This window comes from Narcine bancroftii, chromosome 2 (assembly GCF_036971445.1).
Source record: "Narcine bancroftii isolate sNarBan1 chromosome 2, sNarBan1.hap1, whole genome shotgun sequence".
NCBI classification, from domain to species: Eukaryota; Metazoa; Chordata; class Chondrichthyes; order Torpediniformes; family Narcinidae; genus Narcine; species Narcine bancroftii.
In genome coordinates, this window is record NC_091470.1 from 173,935,059 (window position 1) to 173,953,166 (window position 18,108).

The 18,108-nt window shown below is 47.1% G+C and overlaps 1 protein-coding gene across 7 annotated transcripts in view; it reads right to left on the reverse strand.

Moving 5' to 3' along the window:
* hspg2 (heparan sulfate proteoglycan 2) overlaps positions 1-18,108 on the reverse strand; it is a 556,383-nt gene that overhangs the window by 274,507 nt on the left and 263,768 nt on the right. For all 7 annotated transcript variants that reach the window (XM_069919165.1, XM_069919159.1, XM_069919161.1 and 4 more), the window contains one exon: positions 10,367-10,453. In XM_069919165.1, coding sequence (XP_069775266.1) covers positions 10,367-10,453 — 87 coding nt within the window. The remainder of the gene's footprint in view (positions 1-10,366; positions 10,454-18,108) is intronic.

An 18,108-nucleotide genomic window follows, 5' to 3' on the forward strand; every position in this document is an offset into this window, starting at 1 on the left:
ATGGTCAAATTTGAATACAGTGTCGGCGAGACTAGATCAAGTGTGACGGCAGGATTCACATCTGGTCTGGGGGCTTTTCTTGCAATTGTTCTGCCCTTTCCAGACAGAGATTTATCTTTCACTCTGTAATTAGCAGGCTCTGTCAATTTCCTGTGAGCATGGATTCTTCTCGTGCTCGCCACAGGAGCCGTCTTTGTTCTGACCTGTGTTGGTTCAGTTGGCAAAGAATCACCACGAGTAGTTGGCTTCCCGCGAAGGCGGGTTTTTTTGCCTTTTTTTTGTTCTGTTGTGTTTAGAGACGGACCTTTTGTAGAAGATCTCGCATAAACGAGCCTGGAAGCCACACCATCATTCCCAGAAGTCGTTGGCTTCAACTTCAAGCCTGTTTTGAGATGCTTCTTCTGTCGTGCTGTGAGTGGGCTTTCAGGAGAGCTGGTGGTAATTGGTGAGAGGGGGGGCTGATCATTGTTGGTGTGAGAGGCCCTCCTCTTATTCAGTTTAGAGACCTCCTCCGCCAAAGCTGCAAACCCGTCAATCAGAATTTCCAACCGGACCTGCAAGGCAGTCAACTGGTCATTAACCTCGATGTACTTCCACTGGAGATCCGAAATCAGTCTGTCCTTGGGGGGCTTTGCCAACATGCGGCTGAGGTTTTTCAACTGCAGGCTCAAGGTATCCTGTCGTTTCTGCAAGTGCTTGAAGACGTCTTTCATATCCAAACCAGCGCTCTCTAACATTGTCAATCGTCTGTTGAAGCTGATGATGGAGGACTTCATTAAATGCCTAAAGTTACGGACTCGTCGTGTCAAATTGGTCCTTGAAGTTGGATTTTGGAGCTGGGGAGTTGTATCGACACTGGAAGAGTTGACTGCAGTTCCTCCACTGCTGCTTGTGTTTCCGTCACCTCGCTGACCGACTGGCGCTGTTGTGTTCTCGTTGATTCCGGACCCCGCTTGGGAGATATTCTGACAGTCATCTGGAATGAGCTTGTTGGACTCCAGTATCACAGGGGGAACCCAGACTTTGCAGAATTCTGTCAGATTTCTTTTTAAAGGATCAAAGGTCTCGGTCAGCAAACAAAGACATTTTGTGCTTCTTTAAAGAAAAATATACACATGGAATTTGACAATTTGGCCTCGGCAACCAACTGGTTTAGACTTTATTTTAAATAGTGTGCTCTGGGCTACTCTCATGGAGCACGGAAAACGCTATTGACATATTTCAGCCAGGTTGTTTTTCTGGCTACGTATTTGTGTGGAAAGATTTTATGCAACAGCTCAAAGTGTTTGCACGCCATGACCAACAGGTAACCAACATGGAAGCCCCACGTTAGTGCATACAGTTAGTAAGTAGCAGAAGCAGAGGCCGCAAGAGATTGATTAGGTAGTGATTAAAGCAAAGGTACCAGGCAAGTCTTTACACAAAAGCTCTTGCGCCTTAGACTTCACTCATCTTTCTCTTATTCTCGTGTAATCATCAAAAACCAAAGTAAAGCAATCTCATTCTGTGAATTAGCCTGTGTAGCTGAGAAGCACACAATGCCTGTCACAGGAGGCAGCACTGTGGTCAGAAATGAACAAAACAAACTGAAGCTCAATAGGCACCTGGAGAACATCTACAGGGAGCACTGCCATCGGAGAGCACCAGTGATCATCAAGGACCCACACCATCCAGCACATGCTCTGTTCTCGCTGCTGCCATCAGGAAAGAGGTGTCGGTGCCACGAGACTCACACCACCAGGTTCAGGAACAGCTGCTACCCCTCCACCATCAGACTCCTCAATGACAAATTCACTCACTTGTGCACTTTATTGATTTTCTTTGCTCTCCCTGTATTGCACAGTCAGTTTGTTTACATTTGTTACCTGTTAACAGTTGTTTTGATTGTTTACATGCATGTTTATGCTGTGTACAGTTTATCTTTTGCCCTACCAATTACTGGTGATTCTGCCTGGCCCGCAGGAAAAAAGAATCTCAGAGTTGTATGTGATGTCATGTCATCTGACAATAAATCTGAAATTTGTGGCTCTCCTCCTTTCATTGGTAGCCTTTTGTTTCAGGAACAGACTTTTATTTCAGAGTATCTATTGATCAACTGAGTTACAACCATGTGACTTAAATAAGAGGACAATATTTACAATGAACATCAACAACTGCCCACCAGCCCGCTCTCCCAATACCAAATGCTTCATATGTAAAAGGGCCTCAGGACTCAGCTAGCTAGATTTCTGAATAACAGGGCAATCAAGGGTAATGGGGAACAGTCAGGGAGATGGAGCTGAGTCCACAGCCAGATCAGCCAGGATCTCATTCAATGGTGGAGCAGGCTCGATGGGCCGGATGGCCGGCACCTGCTCCTGTTTCTTATGTTCTTCAGACAAAATCCACTTTCTCGGTGATGCACAAAATCAGCTGTGGAGATAGTCTGTGCTGAGAGCTGCTGGCACAGGTTCAACTTGGTCTCCTTGAGGCAGCTTAACTATTTAAAGTGAAAATCTGGTGAATGTTATAAACAGAGACTACCTCAAAATATCAAGACATCATAATGGGGGAGCTCAGGTGCTATCTGGGTTCAGGGAGCAGAGTTACTTTTCTTTCTTGTCCTTTGAAGTTCCGCGCGTAAAGTTCACAAAGGAGTTCACAGTGATTTCTGTCTGCATCACTTACTTCATTCCTTATCCATGGGAAAGAACTGTGATGTAAAGAAACTTAACCCTTTGAAAGAGAGCTACTAAACCTTACAGCGAGACCACAGACCGAACACGGTGCTAGCACTACATTAAAGCTCAAGGAAGCCCCATCCCCAACCCAATCATGGTGTCCATCCAGGCACCATAACTTCAAAGCAATGTATAACCGCAACGGTTCTGCCTGGAAATGCAGATCGATTTATTTTACTCTCGTAATACTGCCTTTGCATTTTGAATATACAGAAAACCTCCTGTTATCCAGCAACCGCCAAACAAAATGAGGAAAATATTACATGAAAAAAATTATAATAAATAAGAATACATGAAATTTTAAATAAAAGTTTAAAATTGTAAAAGTAATGCTCTCTGAAGTAACATAAACCTTTGGAGAAGTTGGGAGCAAATATTCAGGCAGCGGAGAGCCTTGGTTGGGCTTTCCTCGCAGGAGCTGTTTGAATAAAGTGGTGTTTGAAGAGCTGGTTGATGCCGCTCACGGTTGGGGTGACTCTCTTAAAGTGTCTCCTTATCCCTACTTAGTAAGAGTCTATCTTATTATTAAATATAGTAGTAAAGCTTTGTCTGTAAACTTGGGGAAGGGAGGGGGGGGGGCTTAATTATCTATACTGTTATTGTTCGCCTTTTGAGCGGCTCCGTGGAGATGCAACAACAGTGAAATGTTTTCAAAAGAATATGACAAAGTGAAATACTTTAAGGTTTATATGTTGTTTGTTCAGTGTAATTACAGTATAGTTTTGTCTTTCAAATTGCTTATTCTTAATGCTGGTGTATTAGTCATAATCAACCAGGAAACTTGCTTATCTGGCATCTCCTAATCCACGTAGATGCTGGATATCAGGGGTTTTACTGTCAATGCTTTACAGTATCTCCAACCTCCACCTTTGGCCCTCTCAGCGTGGCGCCCTGACAATTAATGTCTGTACCAGGCTCTTGACCAGTGACAGAGAGCGGCAGGTGTGACTCAGAGCTGAAGGAAACGAGTGGATCAGTTTAAAAATCTGCAAACCTCTCACATCCAGTGAAGACACACCTGAAGGCATGTGTACAGCTTTTGTATCCTTATCTGATACATGGATGTGCCTGCTGCAGAGAGAATACTATGAAGATATTGACCCATCTGGCGTGATGACTTTGCGTAAGAGGAAGGATTTGGAATTTTCTCTAGAGTTTAGAAGAGTGAAATATTACCTCATTGAAGCCACACATTCTTACAAGGCTCTTACAGGGAGAATGTTACCTCTTGCTTAAATGTCTAGAACCTGGGGTGTGCCAGTCTCCGAACAAAGGTTAAATAGCAGGACACAGGTGAGGAAACATTTCTTCACGCAAATCTTAGGGATTTTCTATTCTGGGAGGCAGTGCCAGCTCTATCAACAAGTTCATGCTAAGCAGATATCTGGATGCTCAGGGAATCAAGGGTCGTGGATCTGAGTCTGGCAATCAGCTGTGAATCTGATGAACACTGGAGGATGGTCGAATGGTCAAGCATTGAACTCCTGGCCCTATTTCATGGTGGACGGGTGAAATCTGAAGTAGGTCTGCTGAACACATCCTCAGGGATGATGGAGAGCTGCATCTCACTGCTGAAGGCGTGCTCCAGAATTAGCCCGGGCTGAGGCTGGATCGATACTGATTCAGATCTGCCATCCAGCCCGTGGTGGGAAACAGTGTGGTCTCTCCTGTCCACAAAAAGCAGGTAAATGAGCACCCATTCAATCAGCAGTGTGCTGCATGCCGAGAATCTGCTCACCAATATGATACTCCTGATTTCATTGCAGGCTTAGTTCTGAGATCGAGAGATGAGTGACTGGATCCCAGTGGGATCCTAGTGCATCCCAGAACATAGAACACTACAGCACAGTACAGGTCTTTTGGCCCTCATTGTTGTGCCAACCCATATATTCCTTAATAAGTACTAAACCCTCCCTTCCCTGTAACCCTCTATTTTTCTTCCATCCATCTGCCTGTCTTCTTCTTTGGCTTGACTTCGCGGACTAAGATTTATGGAGGGGTAATGTCCTCGTCACCTGCAGGCTCATTTGTGGCTGACAAGTCCGATGCGGGACAGGCAGACACGGTTGCAGGGGAAAATTGGTTGGTTGGGGTTGGGTGTTGGGTTTTTCTGCCTTTGTCTTTTGTCAGTGAGGTGGGCTCTGCGGTCTTCTTCAAAGGAGGTTGCTGCCCGCCGAACTGTGAGGCGCCAAGATGCACGGTGTGAGGCGATATCAGCCCACTGGCGGTGGTCAATGTGGCAGGCACCAAGAGATTTCTTTAGGCAGTCCTTGTACCTCTTCTTTGGTGCACCTCTGTCTCGGTGGCCAATGGAGAGCTCGCCATAGGGAAGGCGATGGTCCTCCATTCTGGAGACGTGACCTACCCAGCGCAGTTGGATCTTCAGCAGCGTGGATTTGATGCTGTCAGCCTCTGCCATCTCAAGTACTTCAATGTTGGTGATGAAGTCGCTCCAATGAATGTTGAGGATGGAGTGGAGACAACGCTGGTGGAAGCGTTCTAGGAGCTGTAGGTGATACCGGTAGAGGACCCTTGATTCGGAGCCGAACAGGAGTGTGGGTATGACAAGGGCTCTGTATACGCTAATCTTTGTGAGGTTTTTCAGTTGGTTGCTTTTCCAGGCTCTTTTGTGTGGTCTTCCAAAGGCGCTATTTGCCTTGGCGAGTCTGTTGTCTATCTCGTTGTCGATCCTTGCGTCCGATGAAATGGTGCAGCCGAGATAGGTAAACTGGTTGACCGTTTTGAGTTCAGTATGCCCGATGGAGATGTGGGGGGGCTGGTAGTCACGGTGGGGAGCTGGCTGATGGAGGACCTCAGTCTAAGAGTCTCTTAAATGCCCCCAATTTTTCAGTCTCCACCTCCAAGGCATTCCAGGCCCCCACAACTCTGTGTAAAAAAAAACATGTCTCTCCTAAACTTCCCTCCCTTTACTTTATACTTTGGTGTCTGTTGTTCCTGCCCTAGGAAACAGGCACTGGCTGTCCACCCTATCTCTATTGTTGCTCAAAATCACGCAGACCTCTATTAAGCCTCTTCTCATCCTTCTACGCTCCAAAATCTAGTCTTATTTTCCAAACCAGGTCCTGGTAAATCTCCTCGGCACCCTCTCCGAAGCTTCCACATCTTTCTTATAATGAGGTGACCAGAACTGAACACAATGCTCCAAGTGTGGTCTCACTAGAGATTTGTAGGATTACAACACGACCTCTTGACTCATGAACTCAATCCCCTTCTTAATGAAGCCCAATATTCCATAGGCCTTCTTAACTATCCCATCAACCTGCGTGGCATACTTGAGGGATGTATGGTTTTGGACCCCAAGGTTCCCCCCATTCCTCCACACTGTTAAGATTACTCTACTCAGCCCTCCGGTTAGTCTTTCTGAAATGCATCACCTTACACTTACCTGGATTGAACTCTATTCGCCATTTTGCCTATATCCTTTTTTTAACCTACAACAACCTTCAGCTCAATCCACAACTCCTCCAAACTCCGTATCATCTGCAAACTTACTGACCCATCTTTCCGCTTCTTCATCCAGGTCATTTATACAGATCGCAAAGAGCAGGGGTCCCAGAACAGATCCCTGCTGTGCTCCACTAGTCAACGACCTCCAGGCAGAATACATTCCTTCTACTACTGCTCTCAGCTTTCTACCTGCAAGCCAATTTTTTTTTCCACACAGCCAAGGTTCTATGGATCCCGTGCCTCACGACTTTCTGAACAAGTCTCTCATGGGGGATCTTGTCAAGTATCATAAAGGCAGATGATAAATGTGAAGAGACCAATCATCTTCATCTCAGCCCAGTCCATTGCAGCACCATTCCTTCAATGAATCACCATCAAGGCAACATCTCCGGCAATGGTGTGGTGCATGCATTTGTGGACAGTTTCTGGCCACATCACCATGACCAACTGCCTGTCAAAAAGTCTGAATGCTTTTGTGAATGCAAGCATTTGAAACAACAGTCCCCCATGGGCCATAAATGCTGTGACATCCAGGGGCTGCTACATCCCCTCAGCTTGGAGAGAAAAAAACCCTTTGTAGCTCCTGACTGCACCTGAGCTTTAACTATACTGAGTGCAAAACCGTTGAATAGTTTCCTTGCCACCACAGGTCCAGAGTGCTGGAATAGAGACCTGGTCGAAGCAGAGAGGGGTGACCCTGCCACACTCTGCCCAAGATAATACTGAAGCAGAATCACTGACAGTATTTAATGAGTGTCTCGACCTGAATCACCCAAGCACAGAAGTTGCAGGCCAAGCACTGGAAGATACCATTAATTGGAATGAATCAGAATGGACTGTGGGTGGGGGGTGAATAACCTGTTTCCATGACTCACAGACTCGATGAGTCATCCTCATGAAGATACTTAGATCCAGCTGGACCATCATGAGTGGAGATAGGGCTGCTAAAATTTCCCAGAATGGATGAGGGATTTCAGTTACGTGATGTGGGTTTCTTCCTTGGAGCAAAGAATTTAACGCAGGCAATCGTGAACACAGTCACCAATGGGTTCAGATTTAAGGTCACTGGCAGAGAACATGAAGAGAATCAGCGCACAGATGTGATGACTCAATAATTAGTTTGAAGACCCAGTTGGAGAAATATTTGATGGGAAACATGAGGCAGGAATTGGGGAAAGGTCTGAGGGAAAGTAATGTCTTTGACAAAGCTACAATGAGTTCACACACCCATGATATTCGACGTGAGGTGGGAAGATGTGACAGGGTTGAGGAGGCTTTAGCCAGAAGGACCACTAAATAAACCACCCCTCCTCTGCCATCCAGCTTCTACCTCCTCCTCCTCCTCATAGAACCATAAGCCAGTGGTTCTCAACCTTTTAGTTTACACTCACATACCACCTGAAGTAACCCCTTATTAACCACAGAGCACCTATTGCATCCCCATGGTTAATAAGGGATTACTTCAGGTGGTATCCCCATGGTTAATAAGGGATTACTTCAGGTGGTATGTGTGGGGGGGGGGGGGGGGTTAAAAAGGATGAGAACCACTGGCTTAAGCAATGAATTTCCTTCTCATATCACTGAAGACCCTCGCGGTGTTTTACTGCAGAACATGCAATTTGCATACCATTGTCAAGGTAATTATGGGTGGGTGAGAGTAACGTAAATAAAGGGAGAAAAAAAAATAGTTCCAATTTCAGAGAAACTTAAACCAGTGCTTGTAGTGGAGAGAGTAAAGATGAGGGTTAGAATTTTCAACAGAAACCATCATCATGGACTAACCAGTGATTTCCAACAAGAAGCTGGCTTTGGAGTCATTCGGAGTACAATAAAACAGCTAACTGACAACCTCAGGACATGAAGGTGTCTCCTGGAGATTGGCGTCAACAAGGGACCACATGGTTTTGACCACTGGAACCTGTTGAACATGAGAATGTCTCAGTGTCCTCAGAGCTTTCCCTCTGTCCAAACTGTGGGTACCTGGGGCAATGTGGCCGTTCAAATTGTCTGGGAACACCAACCCAGGCGCTAATCTCCACCCATCCCTGACTCCCCACCCCATCAAACTCCATCTGCTCCACCTTGTGGTCTCACCGAAGACTTTTCACCCACCTGACGATCCAGAACTGGAGCGAAAGCAAATCATCCCCAATCACCTGAAAAAGTCTGGTTTCTCTGCATTCCTCAGAGCTGAAGGTGCAACTCTATAACTATGAAAGTTACTGGATATATTTGCTTGCAATTAAATCTAATTTGTAGCTAGTGAATAAACTGGAGTATAGCCTTGAAACAGTGACACCAGGAAGTGGATACATAACCTGACTTCCATGTTAAAGTTGAAAATGGTGAAAATCCCAGAAGGAAGAAATGCACACCCAACACACGCCACTAGAAGCCTTCAGTCCAGCCAGCTAAGAAAGTTCAAGAACACCGAGAAAGATTGTCCAACTGCAAGTACACCAGGAGATCCCACCTGCACCATGCAGAGCTCCATGGATTTTTCTGTTACATTGGACAACAAAGATTTTGCTTCCTGAACACTTTTGGGTGTATTTTATGGATTATGAACTGCGGATCATAAAAGTTGCCTTTAAAAGTTCCTATCGTATACCTTATTTTAGATATAAACTATTTTTGTGATTTCCTGTCATATTTTAAGTCTATACAAAACCACGTAAAGCCACATGTCATTGAAAATTCATTCTCTGCTTATATTGGTGCAGTCAGTGACGAACTTGGTGAGAGGTTTCACCAGGACCTTACGTCCATGGAAAAGTGGTATCAGGGCAACTGGAATCCATCAATGCCGGCCGACTATTGTTGGACACTGACACAAGAGGCATTAAATGCTGAGTACAAACGAAAATCAGGGACAACGCATTTTTGGGCCTGCTGAACTAATGCAATGTGCCAGCATCATTATGCGATTAAACATGCTAAATTCAATAAAAGTTAATTTAATGTTTCTCCAACTTCCTATGTGATGCAGCAAATCAAATTATCTTTGTGTTCATCTTGAAGTTGTCTCTCATAATCCCCAAATTTTTTTCAGGAAGCAAACTTTTTGGAAAAGAAAATGTGTTGTTCAGTGTTATTATAGACTCCCTCTTCACAGAAGCTGAAAGTGCAGTTTCTCAGACTGGTGGCCAAATCGAACCTCCACTTTGACTGAAGCTTGCAATTAATCTACTGTAATTGGACATCCAGAAATCCCCTTTCCTTCTGTGAGATATTCACATTTAACAATAGAACACAGAATAATGAACCAGAGTTCTAAAAGAGTTCCCAATGATACTGATAAATGACAACAAATTGAAAGTGATCCGAAAATCCTTTCTTAAAGCAGACAGACACAACCGTTTGCCCAACCACCCCCCCCCCCCACCCACCCCATCTCTCTCCCAGTTTCCAAAAAAAGCAATAGTTGAGACCTTCTGCTGGACATTCACTCGTTGATGAGACCCACATTATCTTTCTATAAGTCATTCTCCTGCATGTTTAACATACTGCCCAGAGTTTACTACACCAAAAAAAAGCCTGCTTCCAATGGAGATTGTTGGATGTCATGTACCCAAATGAAGTTTTCAATGGTATACTGCTTTCGTTGGAGGGAGCCGGCAGGGAAGTGGCGATACACCACACAGATGTTCGTACGTTTACTCAGCCTTGAGTCCTTCAAACCAATGACCCAAGTTAAGCCAAACTCAATCTTGTGGGGGCTTTGTGCAGTAAGAAAAAAGGAACCATATCCCATATCTGTCTAAGCCAGATCTCAACATAGGTAAGGAGTGCACCGAAACTTTGATGAATCTCTAATCTTTAAAATTCCTGGCCAAAGGTTAACAAATCCTTTCAACTCTGGGACTCATTTGGTAGACTCTGTTTGATTGAACCCTCAGTGGAGAATACTCCTGTTCAATTTTGGGGATTTAATGCCAACGTCTTGTGATGCCTGTCGAACCACACCAGAAATAGGAGATGTCCCAATCAGGCAGGGGGGGGGGTCAGTACATCCGGTGAGATGCTGGTTCATGGAAATGACACCATTCAGGAAGTAGCTCGAAGTTTCCGGTTGAACATAAGGGCTAACCACCTGGAATGGCCAATTGGGAAATATTACACTGCACCATTAAAATAGATGGTGATAAAGCAGGTCACATGCTGCTCCAGCACTGTACCTTTCACAGTTCCTGCCTCCGAAGCCGATCGGGCAACTATCACACGTCGGATCTCCATCGGTGTCCAGGAAGCAGGTCGATGAGAATCTGGGTGGAAAATAAAATGTTTACACAAGCATTATCCAACCAGCATCAGCCATTGCTTTGTTCACAACTGGGGTGGCACATCGATCCATGCTCTCATGCATTGCCAGACAGAGACCACCTGCAAATTGGAGAAACACTACCTCGTATTTCATCTGGGCACCCTCTAATCAGATGGCATTAAATCGACTTCTCCAGTTTCATTAGCTCACCCTTGTCTCTCTTTCCCTATCCCTCCAATTCACATCCAACGTGAAAGGGCACAGCAAGTGGCAGTCTGGGCTCCTCTCAATCACTCGTCACATCCTCCCTTCCCGTGATAAGTAGGTACAGGTGACCCATGTCACAGCTGCTCTGTTTATGGAAATCCATCCCAGCCAAAGTCAAAAATATCCACCCAAATTCCCACATAAACAATAAAATTCACTCTTACAATATTTATGTGGGAAAATTCACTCATGGAATTATAGAGCACAGAACAAAACAGCACAGTACAGGCCTTTCGGCCCACAGAGTTGTGCCGACCTGGTAACCTACTATTACAGCTGCCTAGAATTAACCATCCATTTTTCTCAGAACCTTGAACCTATCAAAAAGTTTCATAAAATTGTATTGAGTCTGCCTCCACAACCATTCCATGAACCCACCACTCTCTGAATGGAGAACTTGCAGCCCCCTGTACTTACTCCCAAGCACCTTAAAACTATGCTCCCTTCTGTTCGCCATTTCGGAAATGGAGAAAAAGCCTCTGGCCATCCGCACAATCAATGCCTCTTGTCATCTTCTATTACACCTCTAGCAGGTCACCCCCTCATTCTCTATCGCTCCAAGGAGAAAAGACCAAGCTCACTCATAAGGCCTGCTCTCCGATCCAGACAACGTCCTTATAAACCTGCTCTGGATCCTCTCTATAGCACCAATATCTTTCCCGCAGTGAGGTGTCCAGAAATGAACAAAAAAGTCCACATGGGGTCTCAGGGTCTTATTTGGCTGAAAAATTGCCTCATGGTACTTGAACTTGATCCCTATGTTAATGGAGCAGCTTTGAGTGTCATATAAACATGGACCCCAAGGTCTCGCAGTTTCTCCCCCACTGCGCAGTGCTCCCATTAATATTGTTTTCTGGCTTAAAATGTGACCTTCTGAAACACTTTTCAGGGGTAAATTCCATCGTCCACTTCTCAGTCAAGCTCCAAGAACCTTTGGCCATCCTCCAGACGATCCACCACACCACCAACCTTTGTGTAACCGGCAAACTTACTAACCCACCCCTCCACTTCCTCAACGAGACCACCTATAAAAATCACAAAGAGGAGGGGTCCCACAACAGATCCCTGTGGAACACCTCTGGTCACCAACCCTTACACAGAATACAATCCTTCTACACTGCCCTGCCTCCTCTGGGCAAGCCAATTCTGTATCCACAAAGCAAGGCCTCCTTGGATTCCATGCCTCCTTATTTTATGAATGAGCCTTGCATGGGGAACCTTATCAAAGGCCTCACTGAGATCCATACACACTACATCCACCGCTCTACCTTCATCATTGTGCTTAGTTACATCCTCAAAGAATTCAATCAGGCTCGTGAGACGAAGCCTTGCTGACTGTCCCCAATCAGAATGGGCCTCTCTGAATGCTTGTAAATCCTGTCTCTCAGCATCTTCTCCAACAGCATGCCCACCATTGAAATAAGATTCATGGACTATAATTTCATGGATTATTTCTAATTCCTTTCTTGAACAGAGAAAAAACATTTGTAACCCGCCAATTGTCCGCTGGTTCGCCTCGCCCCAGTGACACTGCAAAGATTGTCATTAGTGCCTCATCAATCTCCTCCCCCGCTTCCCACAGTGACTTTGGGTGAATCTCGTCTGGTCCTGGTGACTTATCTAACTTCATGCTATTCAAAAGCTCCAACACATCCTCTTTGATAATGTCAACACACAGAAGGACCTCAGTCCGATTTCAGTCATCCTCACAATTGCCACGGTGCTTTTCTCTGGTGAATACTGAACCAAAGTATTAATGATGGACCTCTGCTACCTCCTCCAACCCCATGCACACATTTCCACCATCACCCCTGATGGGTCCTATCCTCACACGACTCATCCTCTTGTTCTTCACCGACTTGTACCATGCCTTGGGGGGGTTTCCTTAACACTTTGGACTCTGGCTATTTTTAACCTTTCATAATATATACTCTGGACTGGGTCCATGAGTAAACTGCAGTATGACCACCAGTTTGAAACAGCTGCTGGCTGGGGGAAAAAAACAGTCCCAGAAAACGGGAACACGGAATATATGCGCCTGTTGGTGGTCCCTGAAAACAGGGACACTGAGTCCAAAGGGTTAATCCTGCTGGCCAAGGCCAAAATCTCTGGGTCTTTATAAGTTCCTACCTTCCTCAATTTCTCATAAGATTTTTTCTTCTGAACTGAATATTCCTTTCACCTGACCATCCTTTTCCTGGTTCAACAGAATACACTCGTGCAGAGCGCCACACATTTCTGCTGTACTCTTCCCTGAGTACACCTGCCGAATAGCAACATAAATTCCCCTTTCCCGTTTAAATATTTTCCCAAATTCTCTATCCCTGTTCTTCTCCAGTGCAGGAGAGGGAGTTGTGTGGCAAAACAAATTTAAAAAAATTACAAAATACAAAAGAAGCAAAATTTGCCTGGTTTATTTTTCTTGCCACATTTCTTCCTGCAGATATTATGACTTTTCCCAGGTGTGCTGGGAATTTTTGTAAAAACACGCAGAAATGCTGAAGGAATTCAGACGGTCTTGCAGCGTTCAGAGAAGGGACAGATATGAAGTGGTCCCCCATTATCCACGGTTTCAGATACCCATACTCTGAAACTAATCAGACTGCCCCGTTCTCTCCCGATAGACCTGTATTAGTCCCTACACTGTCCCTACTGCCCAACTCTCTCCCCACAGATCTGTATTAATCCAAACACTGACCATTCTGCCCCACTCTCTCTTCTCACAGACCTGTACCAGTCCCCACACTGACCCTACTGCCCAACTCTCTCACCACAGCCATGTATCTGTCCCTACACTGACCCTACAGCCCCTCTCTCTCCCCACAGATCTGTATTAATCCAAACACTGACCATTCTGCCCCACTCTCTCTTCTCACAGACCTGTCCCAGTCCCCACACTGACACTACCGCCCAATTCTCACCCCAGAGACCTGAATTAATCCAAACACTGACCCTACTGCCCCGCTCTCTCCCCACAGACCTGTACCAGTCCCCACACTGACCCTACTGCCCCGCTCTCTCACCACATACAAGTATTAGTCCCCACACCAATCCAACTCCCCCACTCTCTCCCCACAGCCCTGTATTAGTCCCCATACTGACCCTACTGACCCACTCACTCCCCACGGACCTGTATTAGCCCCCACACTGACCCTCTTGCCCTTCTCTCTCCCTACAGACCTGTATTAGTCCCCACACTAATCCAACTGCCCCGCTTTCACCCCACAACTTTGTATTAGTCCCCATACTGACCCTACTGCCCCACTCCGACCCCACAGACCTGTATTAGAACCCACACTGATCCTACTGACCCGCTCCCTCCCCACGGACCTGTATTAGTCCCCACACTGATCCTACTGCCCCAATAACTCCCCACAGACATGTATTACTCACCACACTGACCCTACTGCACGACCCTCTCCCCACAGTCCTGTACTAGTCCCCACACTGACCATACTGCCCTGCTATCTCCCCACAGACCTGTATCAGTCCCCACACTGATCCTACAGCCCCACTCTCTCCCCACAGAACAGTATTAGTCCCAACACTGACCCTACTGCCCCACTCTCTCCCCACAGTCCTGTACCAGTACCCACACTGATGCTACTACCTCTCTCCCACCCCACAGACTTGTATTAGTCCCCACACTGATCCTACTGCCCCACTCTCTCTCCACAAACCTGTTTTAGTCCCCACACTGACACTACTGCCCCTCTCTCTGCCCACAGACCTGTATTAGTCCCCACACAGACCCTACTGCCCCTCTCTCCACACAGACCTGTATTAGTCCCAACACTGATCCTACTGCCCCACCCTCTCCCCACAGCCCTATATTAGTCCCCATACTGATCATACTGCCCCGCTATCTCCCCACAAACCTGTATCAGTCCCCACACTGATCCTACAGCCCCACTCTCTCCCCACAGAACAGTATTAGTCCCAACACTGACCCTACTGCCCCACTCTCTCCCCACAGTCCTGTACCAGTACCCACACTGATGCTACTACCTCTCTCCCACCCCACAGACTTGTATTAGTCCCCACACTGATCCTACTGCCCCACACTCTCTCCACAAACCTGTTTTAGTCCCCACACTGACCCAACTGCCCCTCTCTCTCCCCACAGCCCTGTACCAGTCCCCACACTGACCCTACTGCCCCTCTCTCTCCACACAGACCTGTATTAGTCCCCACATTAATCCAACTGCCCTGCTCTCTTCCCACAGTCCTGTATTAGACCCAACACTGACTCTATTGCCCCACTCTCTCCCCACAGACTTGTATTAGTCCCCACACTAATCCAACTGCCCTGCTCTCTCCCCACATACCTGTATTAGTCCCCACACTGACACTACTGCCCCTCTCTCTGCCCACAGACCTGTATTAGTCCCCACACAGACCCTACTGCCCCTCTCTCCACACAGACCTGTATTAGTCCCAACACTGATCCTACTGCCCCACCTTCTCCCCACAGACCTGTATTAGTCCCCACACTGATCCTTCTGCCCCAATAACTCCCCACAGACCTGTATTAGTCCCCACACTGACCCTACTGTACCACCCTCTCCCCACAGCCCTATATTAGTCCCCATACTGATCATACTGCCCCGCTATCTCCCCACAAACCTGTATCAGTCCCCACACTGATCCTACTGCCCAACTCTCTCCACACGGACCTGTATTAGTCCCTACACTGACCCTACTGCACCTCTCTCTCCACACAGACCTGTACCAGTCAACACTGATCCTACTGCCTCTCTCCCTCCCCACAGACCTGTATTAGTCCCCACACTGATCCTACTGCCCCACACTCTCTCCACAAACCTTTTTTAGTCCCCACACTGACCTTACTGGCCCTCTCTCTCCCCATAGCCCTGTACCAGTCCCCATATTGATCCTTCTGCTCACTCTCTCCCCACAGACCTGTACCAGTTCCAACACTGATCCTACTGTCCCGCTGTCTCCGCACAGACCTATATTAGTCACCACACTGATCCTACTGCCCCTCTCTCTCCACACAGACCTGTATCAGTCACCACATTAATCCAACTGCCCTGCTCTCTTCCCACAGCCCTGTATTAGCCCCACACTGACCCTACTGCCTCTCTCTCTCCACACAGACCTGTACCAGTCAACACACTGATCCTACTGCCTCTCTCCCACCCCACAAACCTGTATTAGTCCCCACACTGATCCTACTGCCCCACACTCTCTCCACAAACCTGTTTTAGTCCCCACACTGACCCTACAGCCCCTCTCTCCCAATAGCCCTGTACGTCCCCATATTGATCCTTCTGCTCACTCTCTCCCCACAGACCTGTACCAGTTCCAACACTGATTCTACTGTCCCGCTGTCTCCCCACAGACCTATATTAGTCCCCACACTGATCTTACTGCCCCTCTCTCTCCACAGACCTGTATTAGTCCCCACACTGACCCTACTGCCCCACTCTCTCCCCACAGACCTGTATTAGTCCTCACACTAATCCAACTGCCCTGCTCTCTCCCCACAGACCTGTTTTAGTACCCACACTGACCGTCCTGCCCCTCTCTCTCCCCAAAGCCCTGTATTAGTCCCCACACTGTCCCTACTGCCCCTCTCTCTCCCCACAGAACTGTATTAGTCCCCACACTGACCCTACTGCCCCTCTCTCTCCACACAGACCTGTATTAGTCCCCACACTAATCCAACTGCCCTGCTCTCTCCCCACATACCTGTATTAGTCCCCACACTGACACAACTGCCCCTCTCTCTCCCCACAGACCTGTATTAGTCCCCACACTACTCCTATTGCCCGCTCTCTCCCCACATACCTGTATTAGTCCCCACACTGACACAACTGCCCCTCTCTCTCCCCACAGACCTGTATTAGTCCCCACACTACTCCTATTGCCCGCTCTCTCCCCACAGCCCTGTATTAGTCCCCACACTGATCCTACTGCCCCACCCTCTCCCCACAGACCAATATTAGTCCACACACTGACCCTACAGCCCCGCTCTCTCCTCACAGACCTGTATTAGTCCCCACACTGATCCTACTGCCCCTCTATCTCCCCACAGACCTCTTTTAGTCCCCACACTAATCCTACTGCCCCACTCTCTCCCCACAGCCCTGTATTAGTCCCCACATTGACCCTACTCTCCTGCTCTCTCCCCACAGATCTATATTAGTTCTCACATTAATCCTACTGCCCCACTTCCTTCCCACAGACCTCTATTAGTTCCCACACTGAACCTACTGCCCCGCTCTCTCCCCTCAAACCTGTATTAGTCCCCACACTGACCCTACTGCCCCACACTCTCCCCACAGCCCTGTATTAGGTCCCCACATAACATAACATAACAATTACAGCACGGAAACAGGCCATTAGGCCCTTCTAGTCTGCACCGAACCAAACACCCCTTTCTAGCCCCACCTCCCTGCACAATGCCCATAACCTTCCATCTTCTTCTCATCCATATACCTGTCCAACCTTTTCTTAAATAATACAATTGACTCCGCCGCCACTATTTCTCCCGGAAGCTCATTCCACACGGCTACCACTCTCTGAGTAAAGAAGTTCCCCCTCATGTTACCTCTAAACCTCTGCCCCTTAATTCTTAACTCATGTCCTCTTGTTTTAATTTTTCCTCCTCTTAACGGAAATAGTCTATCCACATCCACTCTGTCTATCCCTTTCATAATCTTAAATACTTCTATCAAATCCCCTCTCAACCTTCTACGCTCCAAAGAATAAATACCTAATCTGTCCAATCTCTCCCTATACTCTAGATGCTTAAACCCAGGTAACATTCTGGTAAACCTTCTCTGCACTCTCTCCACTCTGTTTATATTAGTTCTCACATTAATCCTACTGCCCCACTTCCTTCCCACAGACCTCTATTAGTTCCCACACTGAACCTACTGCCCCGCTCTCTCCCCTCAAACCTGTATTAGTCCGCACACTGACCCTACTGCCCCGCTCTCTCCCCACAGACCTGCATTAGTCCCCACACTGACCTTACTGTATGGTTCTGTGAAAGAAGACAGAGAGAAAAGGAGAGAGAGTGAGAGGTAGCATGCACAGGGATAAAGGTGACCGGGATTGACAAAGGGGGGGGGGGGGGGGGGGGGGGTGGTGGTTTCTGGATGCTGAGAGACAGGCTGAGCACCTCCAGCTTTTCTGTGTGTTTTTACTACAATCAGAACGTCTGCAGATGTCCGCGTTTCTCTGGGGTTATTTTAGAGTCTGTGCAATTTTTTTCCCCAAGCATTTTCCACATGAATGACCTTCAAGTGTCTTATGCAGGGCCAACGAGTCAAAGTGCCAAGGAATGTCACTGGATGCAAACCAAGATATTTTACCAAGGGTTGTTGCTGGGGAAGTTCTTGGTGTGACATCTAAAGT